The following is a 12532-nucleotide window of genomic DNA, read 5'->3' on the forward strand; positions in this document are numbered from 1 at the left end:
ATTGCACATTGTTACAACTATAATAAATAGTGTTATAATAAATACAGTTTAATGCAACCAACATTCCTACCTCCTTAAAGTATACATAGAAATACAGTTTATAAATAAGGTTTAATGTCCATGGGTGTTGGCAATGCAGTTATCCTCCAATCAGGGTTGAGGTAGGGCATGTTTGAAAGCCTGTGGGTAAAAACTTCTATTAAGTCTGTTTGTTTTCGTCTTGATGGACCTGTAGCGTTTACCAGAGGGAAGGGGGGAAAAAGTGAGTGTACAGGGTGCGAGGGGTCCCTGATGATGATGCTGGCTTTTTTGTTGAAGTCTGCCAGTATAAATGTCTTTGAGGGGGGTTTAGTGAGTTGCCCGCTCTGCTGCCCTCACCACCCGCTGCAGTTTCCTCTTGTCCTCTGCCGTGCAGCAGTTCAACCAGAGAGTGCAGCAGTAAGCCAGGCTCTCGATGGTGGAGGGGTAGAAGTTTACTAGCAGTCTCTGGGGTAACAGCGTTTCTGGTGCTTTCCCTACCTGGCGGGAAATGTTTGTGGACCAGGTAAGGTCAGCCGAGATGTGGACTATGAGGAACTTAAAGCTTTCTACCCTTTCTACGTCCTCCCCACCAATGTAGAGGGTAGACCAATAAACCTCAGAGCTCTACTTAGGTTTCAGGTCAAAAGCACTTTTTGTATCACCATGCACTAATTTATTTTATTATATTAATACAGCACAAGGTCCTGCTTTTTACTTTCTTTCGTTGAATGCTTTTCTGAGCCTGTTGGTTCACTTTTATTTGAGTCAGTAGGTTCAATAAGTACTTTTACTTTTAACTGAGTATTTTTAACAAGTATCTGCTGTTCTATGTCACTAAACAGTGTCTATACTTTTGCCACCTGCAATGATTTCATGATTTATTTCATGTATTTATGAAATGAACACTAAGAACTTGTTCTATTTAGTCCTAATTCAGACCAACACTATCCACAAGAAGACAACAATAAATCTACACTATTCATGTAATTCAGATTATGGATAGATTCACAGCTAAGTTTAAAACTTACCATGATCTCCATTGAGGTCCATCGTGATGTACCCCAGTACATGGACATGCCTTGGTTGATCACATAGGTCATTGCTCTTACTGTCTCTACCAAAACAAAAATATGTAAAGTTTCAACGACAAACTTTAACATTGCTTTTTGAAGAAAACAGAGCCAACAAAGCTCAGGTAAGATGAAATAGTATTTATGCTCGCCCTTGTCTATTTTTATTTAGGCCTAGGATTTAGTAAGCTGCTACATCGACCTACTGACATACCAGGCTAGATTGTTTACTTATCCAGCACTTATTCATATCAAATTGAACATTATACTGGAGGCACTATCTTGCGAAAGGACACTTTGACATGTAGACAAGCAGAAGACTGAGCCAACAACCTTCCAATTCACTCTACCTCTGGAACCACAGCTGCCCAAGTATAAAATAGATCATTCTACTGGATCAACCCAGGTGGAAAATAACAATTTTTCAAATTTCTCCCACCCACCTACTCCCCAGGGTATAAAGCAACATTCAATAAAATCACAAAGCTGTATCATATCACAAGAACAATCAATCCATAGTCAGAAATGATAATAATAATAATAATAATAATAATAATGAAGTTTAATACATTAAGGCATCATTAAAACACATTCAACATGTGTTTAAGACACAATAAACATTCAGTAATATTTTGATATTAAACAGTGGTTGTAAATATTTCGCATTCTTTCATTTTTTTTCTGTAGTAAACTAATAGAATTTACACTGATAGGTCTTTGGGGCTAGTGTCTTTGTCCCTGTTATTCTGTATAATTACGGTTTGACACCTGTGGGCCATGAGGGCCACGGGACACATCATAGATTATTAATTGAAGACACCAGGGACTACTGTTATCCATGTAAATCTCAGTTACAATACAGCTTCCCACCGCTTGGTAGGAGTTGTTTTATCAGCCTCAATAAGCAAACAGAAGAAGACACTCTGCCTGCTGTTTGCAGTTAGAAAAATATATGGAGAAGTTCTTAAAACGCAAAAATGAAGATAAAAGGGACAACTTCCCCTCCCAAAAGTCAAACATTTTTCCCAAGAACAACCCTGACTTCCTGAAGTATGGGTTTGTGAACGGAGGAAACGAGGCGTACCCATGAGCCCAATGTGTGGAGTGTAGACTAATGCTATCCAACAAAGCACTGAAGCCTTCAAAATTAAAACGGCATCTCAAAACCAAACATCCCACGCTCTCAACCTATTGACCTATTGAACCTATTGACCATCCCACTCTCAGACGACACTGTGAGCCACCATATCATGGACATGGCCTTAGACATACAGCATTAGCTTCTGGAAAGAATAAAAAGTAGTCAATTTTTTCATTTTTTTCTCCACTGATGTCACGAATGGTGCATTGCTGCTGGGGTTTTTTTCGTTATTGCTGGGAGAGCTGTTTTGTGGAGAGCTACCAACACGAGCCACGGCTCAGGAATGTTTCCGCTGCATTGACAACTACTTCACTAAGAATGACCTGGACTGGCAGAACTGTGGTGTGCTGTCAGTAATGGTGCAGCTTCAATGACTCGCAGGCATCACGGCATCACAAGGCAGATTGGATTTGGGAGACAGACACTATCTCTACTTTTAAGATTAGGCTTAAAACTTTCCTTTTTGCTAAAGCATATAGTTAGAGCTGGACCAGGTGACCCAGAATCCTCCCTTAGTTATGCTGTGATAGACGTAGGCTGCCGGGGATTCCCATGAGACATTGAGTTTTTCCTTTCCAGTCACCTTTCTCACTCACTATGTGTTAATAGACCTCTCTGCATTGAATCATATCTGTTATTAATCTCTGTCTCTCTTCCACAGCATGTCTTTATCCTGTTTTCCTTCTCTCACCCCAACCGGTCGCAGCAGATGGCCCCGCCCCTCCCTGAGCCTGGATCTGCCGGAGGTTTCTTCCTGTTAAAAGGGAGTTTTTCCTTCCCACTGTCGCCAAAGTGCTTGCTCATAGGGGGTCATATGATTGTTGGTTTTTTCTGTGTATCTACTGTACAATATAAAGCGTCTTGAGGCGACTTTTGTTGTGATTTGGCGCTATATAAATAAAATTGAATTGAATTGAACTGAATAGATTCTTGGTATTGCACCAGAAGCTAAATGGACCCACTGTTTTCTCCACTGTGAAAGTAGGGCTGGGTATCGTCACTGATTTCTAGAATGGATTCGATTCCGATTCATAGGGTCCCGAATCGATTTGATCAATGATTCGATTCAATTCGATTTGAATCAGGGAAATTTTGCCTGAGACAGTCAGAAGTATTATAATTCTAATCACGCATCAGTACATTTCCATATTTTTATATCTATAAAAAGAAAGCTAACACTTGCAAGACTTTATCAAAGGTGTAAGCATCACAGCAGATGCCTTTGTGTCAAAGTAACTGAGGATAAAACACAGAAAAACATGAAGGAGATTTTCCTGGCCTGGGATTTTATAGCAGATAACCTTAAAAATATTCTGCAGTAGATCAAAAACGAAAGAAAACTATTAATCAACATATGAACATTACCTGATGCTGCTGAAATGACGCAGAGCAAAGTTACAGAGGTTTTATTAGAGACACAGCTAAGCGTTTTGCAATTTTGCATAATTTTAAAAAGTTTGAATTTGTTCAGTAGCCTAATGAACAGCATAAATTAGGCTTTCTTTTTGGAAGTAAGTAAAAGGAAAAAAAACAGCGGCCGACAGCGCTGTAAACAACTTGTGCGTAATAAGAAAGCGAATAATACAGAAAAAAGAGATTTTTAGACGGGAAACTGTTCTTGAAGTACAGAGAGAGAGAGAGAGCTCTGCATGAAGTGTGATTTTTATCGTGGTGAAAGCAACACAGCAAAAGTAAGAGGGAATTGATGACGATATTTATGTGAAGCGTAGTTTGGATCTTCTTTTGCTGCTGGTTCAGTCAATATTGTTTGGAGAGAGATAAAACCTGCAGCTTCAGAATCTAGCGCAAAAAGGGTGTAAACACAAAGCGCGGACCTGCCGAAACATCAGAATCAGTGAGCTGTCGGCTTTCAGCACCGACCCTGTCTGTGCCGTCGGGACAGAAAGGCGACATCTCACTGATTCTGATCCGTCGACGGGTCCGCGTTTTGTGCTAACATCTTTGTGTAGAATCCGTGTCTGCTCTCATTTACTGTTTTAGCTGTTTGGTGGTTGTTGAAATTTTGTGAGGTTTAACCTGAGATTCTGGCGTTTCGGGCAAAATAAATTTATATTAAAAAATCGATTCAGGATTTTAATGAATCGATATCACGTCTTGATGCATTCTCAATCATCCAGGAAAGTAAATCTCCAAAAGTTGAATCTGTTCATCTGGACGTAGCGTACGCTACGTCCAGATGAACAGATTCAACAGATTCAACTTTTGGAGAATCGATATCACGTTATCCAAGCTAGAATCGATTTGAATCGATAAATCGATAAACAAAACCCACCCCTACGTGAAAGCCTTGCAGCAAAAAAGATGCATGAGGTGATGGATTTAAGTGTGAAACCATCAACTTCATTAAAAATGATGCTGTGAACTACAGATATTTGGCCAAGCTTTGTGAGAACATGGATGCAGATCATGTCCAGCTGCTCTACCACAATGAGGTGAGATGGCTTTCAAGAGGACTGGTCCTCAAGAGTTTGTTTGAACTGTGGAATGAGCTTTGTTCTTTTCGCACAAAGAAAAAATCTCTTCTTGCACATTATTATGCCAACTCAAAGTTCACAGATAAGCTTGCCTACTTCTGTAACATTTTTTTTTTTACTGTTGAACCATCTCACTTCAGTGGAGAAACCGCAACAGACAAAGTTGAAGCTTTCAAGAGGAAGCTTGCTAAGAGGGGCCAGGAAAAGAGGATGGACATGTTTTCACTTTTGTCTCACATCTTGGAAAACTCCCCTCAGGTGAAGATCAGTGACTCTGTCTGTCAGCACACAACTGACAGAGAAATTTGATGAATATTTCCCTGATCATCTCAGAGAAGGACACATTGGATTTTGGACCCATTTTCTGTGGATCCCACTGAAAATGATGGAATTCCAGCTTCAGAAAGTTCCCACTGACAGCACTTTAAAGTTCCAATGGGGCAAACTAAACCTGGGCTCCTTCTGGATTGCTGTCTCAAAGGAGTACCCATGTCTGACACTGAGAGCTGATAAAACTCGTTTTTCCATTCACAACTACATATCTGTGTGAATCAAAAGTTTTCATTGTGGCCACAACCAAGATCAAAGCCCGGAGCAGACTCAGAGTAACACTAGAAGGTACTCTGAGTTTCACCCAGACTGGATCTGATCGTGTCTCAGAGGTAGGCTCAAATGTTTCTTTAGGAGGTGAATATTAAAGGGGAGTTACAGCTTGCCAAAAAATGGACTGTTGTGAATGTTTGTTGTTGTTTATTTGTCTCAAATATAAAGAGTAACTTCTGGTTCTGCCAATGAAAAAAAGGTGTACTGCTGAAGCATCGTTTAGATTCACTCACAGATTATGAGGCTATATTTCATTTGCACTTTATTTACATTTTATAACAGTTTATTTATTTACTTAGAAAATGATTTTGAATGTATTTATTTTATCAACACATTATTTACCCAATTTCTATTTTTGCCTTTTTCCCTTGTCTCTTTTAATGTATACTTTATTGATCCCCATGGGTGAAGCACTGGCAGCCACTGGGCACTCAGGGAGCAGTGTGTAGGGACGGTACCTTGCTCAAGGTAGCCGGTCAGTGGATTTGAACTCTCGACCTTCCGATCATGGGGCCATCACTCTACCTACTGAGCTATCCCTACCCCTATAAAACTGGAGATGCTGGGGATTGAACCCAGGACCTCATACATGCAAAGCATGCGCTCTATATCTGAGCTTTGTACGTGAATATCAAAAGAATGGTATAAAATGCTACATGGGCAAGCAGACAAACAATGATTAAGTTTATTTAAATAAGGGCTATAACACTAGCCCTGTAGTGGGTGGGAGGATTAGTATCCACATACCTTCAATAGGTGTATTGGGATCTGGTCGATTCGCAAAAACGATGTCTACATACTCCAGCTGAAGCCTGTCAAGTGATGCTTTCAGACCTGTTTTATAAAGAGAAGTTTGTGTATATAAATGGTAAATGGACTGTATTAGTATAGTGCTTTACTTGGTCCCTATGAACCCCAAAGCGCTTTACACTACATCCAGTCATCCACCCATTCACACACTGGTGATGGCAAGCTACATTGTAGCCACAGCTGCCCTGGGGCGCAATGACAGAGGCGAGGCTGCCGGTCCCTCTGACCACCACCAGTAGGCAAAGGGTGAAGTGTCTTGCCCAAGGACACAACGACCGAGACTGTCGGAACCAGGGCTCAAACCGGCAACCTTCCGATCACAAGACGAACTGCCAACTCTTGAGCCACGATCAATAGCTTGGTTGCAATGACATTTTTTAACTGTATATTTAAGCTTGTAACAGACATTCATGCAATATAATGAAGTAAATGCAGAATAAACACAATGAATGTATGCTTAAATTCAAAGAGAATTTGAATAGTTTTCTTCAATCCTTTAACACACGTTCCTGTGAAATACAAAACCTATATACTAATAGGTAAGTATACACTCATATATAATATACAGGGTGGGCCATTTATACGGATACACCGTAATAAAATGGGAATGGTTGGTGATATTAAAGTCCTGTTTGTGGCACATTAGTATATGTGAGGGGGCAAACTCCTCAAGATGGGTGGTGACCATGGTGGCCATTTAGAAGTCGGCCATCTTGGACACAACTTTTATTTTTTCAATAGGAAGAGGGCCATGTGACACAGCAAACTTATTGGTAATGTCACAAGAAAAACAATGGTGTGCTTGGTTTCAACGTAACTTTATTCTTTCATGCGTTATTTACAAGTTTCTCTTTGTTCACAGCCATTGACATGTCGAAGAGGTTAACACGTGAGGAGCGGATCGAAATTGTGTTGATATCTGGTGAACGCAGTAACCGGGTCATTGCAGCAGATTTCAATGCAAGCAGTGTTGGGTAAGTTACTTTAAAAAAGTAATTAATTACTAATTACTAATTATTTAGTCAATATTGTATTGAAAATACAATATTGCAGCAAACTGGCGAAATGACGTGCACCTGCACTACAACGATGTTAAAGCGGCAGAGTTTACTTCTACGTTTAGAAGATAAATTATTGAAATTAAATAATGATATTCAGCGAGTTTAATTATTTTACAATGTAACGCAAGTACATTGTAAGTAACTGTAATTAAAATACCTAAAAAGGAACAGTAATTACTTACTCTAGTTTTTCAGTGGAAAAGTAATTTAATTACAGTAACGCGTTACTTAGTAACGCATTACACCCAACACTGAATGCAAGACACCCTGCGAGACCACCCATCTCCCATGCTACAGTTAACAAACTGCTTGCTAAGTTTCATGAAACTGGTTCAGTGTTGGATTTGCCAAAATGTGGACGCAAGAAAACTGTCACTAATGAAGAAACATCAGTGGCTGTCCTAGCTTCATTCAGCAAGAGCCCACAGCGTAGCACTCGCCGCATGTCACTGGAGAGTGGCAATAGTCGAACATCCCTTCGGCGGATATTAGCTACTCACAAATGGCACCCTTACAAACTCCAGCTACTGCAGCATCTCAACGAGGATGACACAGATCGGCGCACAGAATTTGCAGAATGGGCAAAACAAACATTGGAACAGGACCCTCAGTTCACGCAAAAGATTTTGTTCAGTGATGAGGCAAACTTTTATGTGAATGGTGAAGTTAACAAACAAAACCTCCGCTATTGGTCTGACACTAACCCACATTGGATGGATCCCTCCAAGACTGTTGGAACAACAAAAGTGATGGTTTGGTGTGGTATATGGGGTACAATGATAGTGGGTCCATTCTTCATCAATGGAAACCTCAAGGCCACTGGATATTTGAAATTGCTACATGATGATGTGTTTCCCTCTTTATGCACTGAAGCTGGCACGTATGGAGGACCACAAGAGCCACGCGCATTGAAAAAAAGAATTCTGTGCTTAAATAATGAATTGTAGAATAAATTCTGCATTTGTAAATTCATTTTTGAATTCCAATTTAATAAACTGATTTTTAAAACGCTTTTAAAAACTGCATTTCAAAAAACATTTTTGAATTCCAATTTAATAAACTGCATTTCAAAATCCTTTTTCCAATTGCACTTTAATAAACTGCATTTCAAAATCCATTTTCCACTTGCACTTTAATAAACTGCATTTCAAAAACCTTTTTCCACTTGCACTTTAATAAACTGCATTTCAAAATCCATTTTTCCAATTGCACTTTAATAAACTGCATTTCAAAATCCATTTTCCAATTGCACTTTAATAAACTGCATTTCAAAATCCTTTTTCCAATTGCACTTTAATAAACTGCATTTCAAAAACCTTTTTCCACTTGCACTTTAATAAACTGCATTTCAAAATCCATTTTTCCAATTGCACTTTAATAAACTGCATTTCAAAATCCTTTTTCCAATTGCACTTTAATAAACTGCATTTCAAAATCCTTTTTCCAATTGCACTTTAATAAACTGCATTTCAAAATCCATTTCCCTTTCCTGTTCGCTCAGGGATTAACTTCTGGATTAGCTGCTGGGTTAGCTGTTGGATTAACAACTTCATTTTAAAAATCGTGCGGCTATTCAAATTAGCCACACCGTGGGATGTAAGGAGCTCTCTGATTGGTTGGACAGACACAGGCCGTCTGCCTGGATTTTTCTAGTTCATAGCTTCACCCTGCTAAGAAGCGTGTGTGCTTGTAATGGTAAATGGCTTGCATTTGTATAGCGCTTTACTCAGTCCCTAAGGACCCCAAAGCGCTTTACACTACATTCAGTCATTCACCCATTCACACACAGGTGATGGCAAGCTACATTGTAGCCACAGCTGCCCTGGGGCGCACTGACAGAGGCGAGGCTGCCGGACACTGGCGCCACCGGGCCCTCTGACCACCACCAGTAGGCAAACATGGGGTTAGTATCTTGCCCAAGGATATTTGGCATGCAGCCAGGAGGCAGCCTGGGATCGAACCACCGACCTTCTGATTAGTGGCTGATCTGCTCTGCCACCTGAGCTACAGCCACCCCAATTACAAAGGCCGTTCAGCCTCGGGATTTACACTCGGCTCGACACGGATATGTGAAGAATGAAGGGACCCTGCAGCGAAACGGAGAGCGCAACCTCTGACTGAGGGCCTGTTTACTCAGTCTGACCACCTGTTGAAGGTAACGTGCTAACGTGGCTAATGCTAGCATCACCGCACGTAGCCGCGTTATTTTAAGGTCATCTTAGCTTATGAAAGTATTACATCGCAGCTGTACGAGCTAGATACGTGTTTTGTAAGCTGCTGTGCTCTTCACAAATAAAGCTGGAAGCAGCTCAGACTGTTGGAACCAGCACTGAGCCCTGTTACATTTATACAGTGTTAGAGCAATGGCTGCAACCTACAGCCTTTAAACTAGCGATTAAAATGCTGACAGTAAACTCGTCAGTCCAGATGTTACCACATTACTTTATGATGCTTAGAGTTAAAACAACTGAGACAGGCTGATTAAAATAACAGCTGTCAGTTCTCTCATTCAATATATCAAGACTGGAGATCACACTACTGATTTCAGTTCATTTAATATGTGAGTGCACAGATTTATTCTCAACTGGACATAAACGATGATCAAAGGTTGTATATATGATAATTTCATCAAATCCCAGCCTCTAACACAGTGCGCTGAATCTTAGCTTTGGATGTCCAGTATATTCTAATCAGTGCAATTTAAGCATTCACTGATAACGTTAGCACGTTACCTTCAACAGGTGGTCAGACTGAGTAAACAGGCCCTCAGTCAGAGGTTGCGCTCTCCGTTTCGCTGCAGGGTCCCTTCATTCTTCACATATCCGTGTCGAGCCGAGTGTAAATCCCGAGGCTGAACGGCCTTTGTACAAGCACACACGCTTCTTAGCAGGGCGAAGCTATGAGCTAGAAAAATCCAGGCAGACTTACATCCCACGGTGTGGCTAATTTGAATAGCCGCACTATTTTTAAAATGAAGTTGTTAATCCAACAGCTAATCCAGCAGCTAATCCAGAAGTTAATCCCTGAGCGAACAGGAAAGGGAAATAGATTTTGAAATGCAGTTTATTAAAGTGGTCCTCCATAGGCACGTTCCCTAAGTTTTTCCAGTAAGATGGTGCACCACAACATTATGGGAGCCAGGTCTGAGCATTCCTAGATGAACAGTTTCCTGGAAAGTGGATTGGGTAAAACTGCTTTAATAAAATTATTTTGGATGCTAAATAGGATCGAGTTCTGAATATGGGCGTGGTTCCTTTTTTTTTACTAAGGGTTATATTTTACACATACAAGGAGATGAGTGGGCGGTCTGTATGAAATTCTTTGCATGGTACTCTGTAGGTTACAAGCAATAGAAAGTCCTTCTTTTTTCATTACAAGCACTGGTGTAGCTTGCCTCCACCAGTGTGTGGATGTGAGAGTGAATGAATAATGGAATTGTAAATTTGAGGCACTATATATATGCAATCCATTATTAGTCAGATAATCTGAAAGGTTTTTATTTTATTGCATCTGTAAAAAGGTTAATATAAGAAAGTAAAATAAATCTAAAGCCGCTATGGTAAAAAGAAATAGCCCTTTATGGTAAAAAGAAATAGTCTTTACCAAGAAAATTGTTACATTTGTAGGTGAAAATGGTTATCAAGATCCTTGTCATAACATTGATGCTAATAATAGAGACTGAAACATTTAAACAATGTACTAAACAGAATTCCAACTATGAGTTCAACTCTCTTCTGTGAAAAACTAACTGCTGCGATCATTCTGTCTCTGTATGCAGCATGCGCTCTGATCTCCACTGACTCATCAGAAATCTGCTGTGTTACCCCCCTGAACTTTTCATGCCCCTGGAATGACCCCCCTCCCTCTCTGATCAGAATTATCCCTGAACTTTTCCTCAACCATCCCTCCACCGACCCCCTCCCTCTCTGGACAAAACATAAATGTTTTTTTCCCACCAGATGCAATTTGTCAGGTGAAATTAGTCACTTCCGGAGTACCTCCCCCACCGGATGCAATTCGTCACGCATATGGATCAAATTAGTCACACATCTGGATTCGATTAGTCATTTCTGGAGTACTTCCGGTAAGGTCAAAAGGTCAAGGCTAGGGTCATCAATCAAATTTTGACACAAGGTGTACTATTACTTTTTTCACGTGTTCTCAACGATATTAATATGTCTGCAGTTTGTTGCAATCCACTTGGCAATTGTGTCAGTCGATATTTCTGAGGTACACTTACTGAGTCCCCATGAGTGGTTTGTCGCAAGCTGGTTGACGCATTAGCCAAAGTCCTAGCAGCATCCCCGGCTAATGTATGCTTCGCGTCAATATGATATTTTAAGCTGGAAGTGCTTCGGTGAAAAGAAAATTCCTTCTTGCACAATGTGCATAATACTTTATGTCAGTCGACTGTGCCATCTTGTTATTTATTTTGATACTCAAATTCCCTATCGAGAGGGCCGATGCGCATTTATCATCTTTCATATTGAGTCTGTTGGTTCAGCTGTCCGTCACTACAAGATCAACTACCCATTTGCGCATGTGCAAAGGTAACTCTACTTGGATAAACCCCCCGAAATGCGTTGACAGAGACTTTTCAGGGATTTTGACTCATTCTGCACTCCAGATGTGTTAATTGCATTAAAAAATTTTAATCGCATTGACCATGATGGCGGATTAATTTGCGTTAATGTGTTAATTTTGGTTGATATATATATATATATATATATTCCTACAAGGAACGAGTTATTGCCAACATTGTGGACCAAGCTTATGCAATGGGTGTATTAATTATATGGATATATTTTTGCTAGTCTGACATCAGACAGAAACGTCTGACTAGTTGATACTAGTTAAACTCTGTTTCCAGCTTTCAGACATTACGTATCTTTTCAAATCATCAGATGTAATTTTAAGTCTATCCTGCTAAGAAACTATTCTAATATTTAGGTCAAGGCATGTTTTGACGTACCAGACCAAGAGATTTAAAATTAATCAGTAAAGATACAAATGAAGTGTAGACTGTCTGCTCGATTTCAGTGGATTAAATAAAAAATAAATAAATTCATAAGCATTTATGGGTCTATGTACAAAAATTGTAGACAAACCTATTCCCACTGTTATGTACAACTAGACAATCTAACATAATCACAGCTAAAATGCTAACTGAATCATTTATTTAAAATTTTAAAACATATGTTTAAAAACAGTTTCAGCTATTTTCTAAAATGCAATTAAACCCAAGTCTGGTGCTGGAGACACTCAACAAACCAATATTTTTATTTTCCATGCTTAGAAAATGTTTTCCCCTCATTTTCAAGCATCTAATTC

At 39.8% G+C, this 12532-nt stretch overlaps 1 protein-coding gene across 2 annotated transcripts in view; it reads right to left on the reverse strand.

Moving 5' to 3' along the window:
• Positions 1-12532, reverse strand: part of LOC134618399 (voltage-gated potassium channel subunit beta-2-like) — a 291857-nt gene that overhangs the window by 66817 nt on the left and 212508 nt on the right. Inside the window, exons 9-10 of one of the 2 annotated variants that reach the window (XM_063463773.1) lie at positions 6078-6164; positions 1050-1135 (exon numbers count right to left, since the gene is read on the reverse strand). In XM_063463773.1, coding sequence (XP_063319843.1) covers positions 1050-1135; positions 6078-6164 — 173 coding nt within the window. The remainder of the gene's footprint in view (positions 1-1049; positions 1136-6077; positions 6165-12532) is intronic. The other variant, XM_063463774.1, reaches the window with a different exon arrangement.

This window comes from Pelmatolapia mariae, linkage group LG20, assembly GCF_036321145.2.
Source record: "Pelmatolapia mariae isolate MD_Pm_ZW linkage group LG20, Pm_UMD_F_2, whole genome shotgun sequence".
Classification (NCBI taxonomy): Eukaryota; Metazoa; Chordata; class Actinopteri; order Cichliformes; family Cichlidae; genus Pelmatolapia; species Pelmatolapia mariae.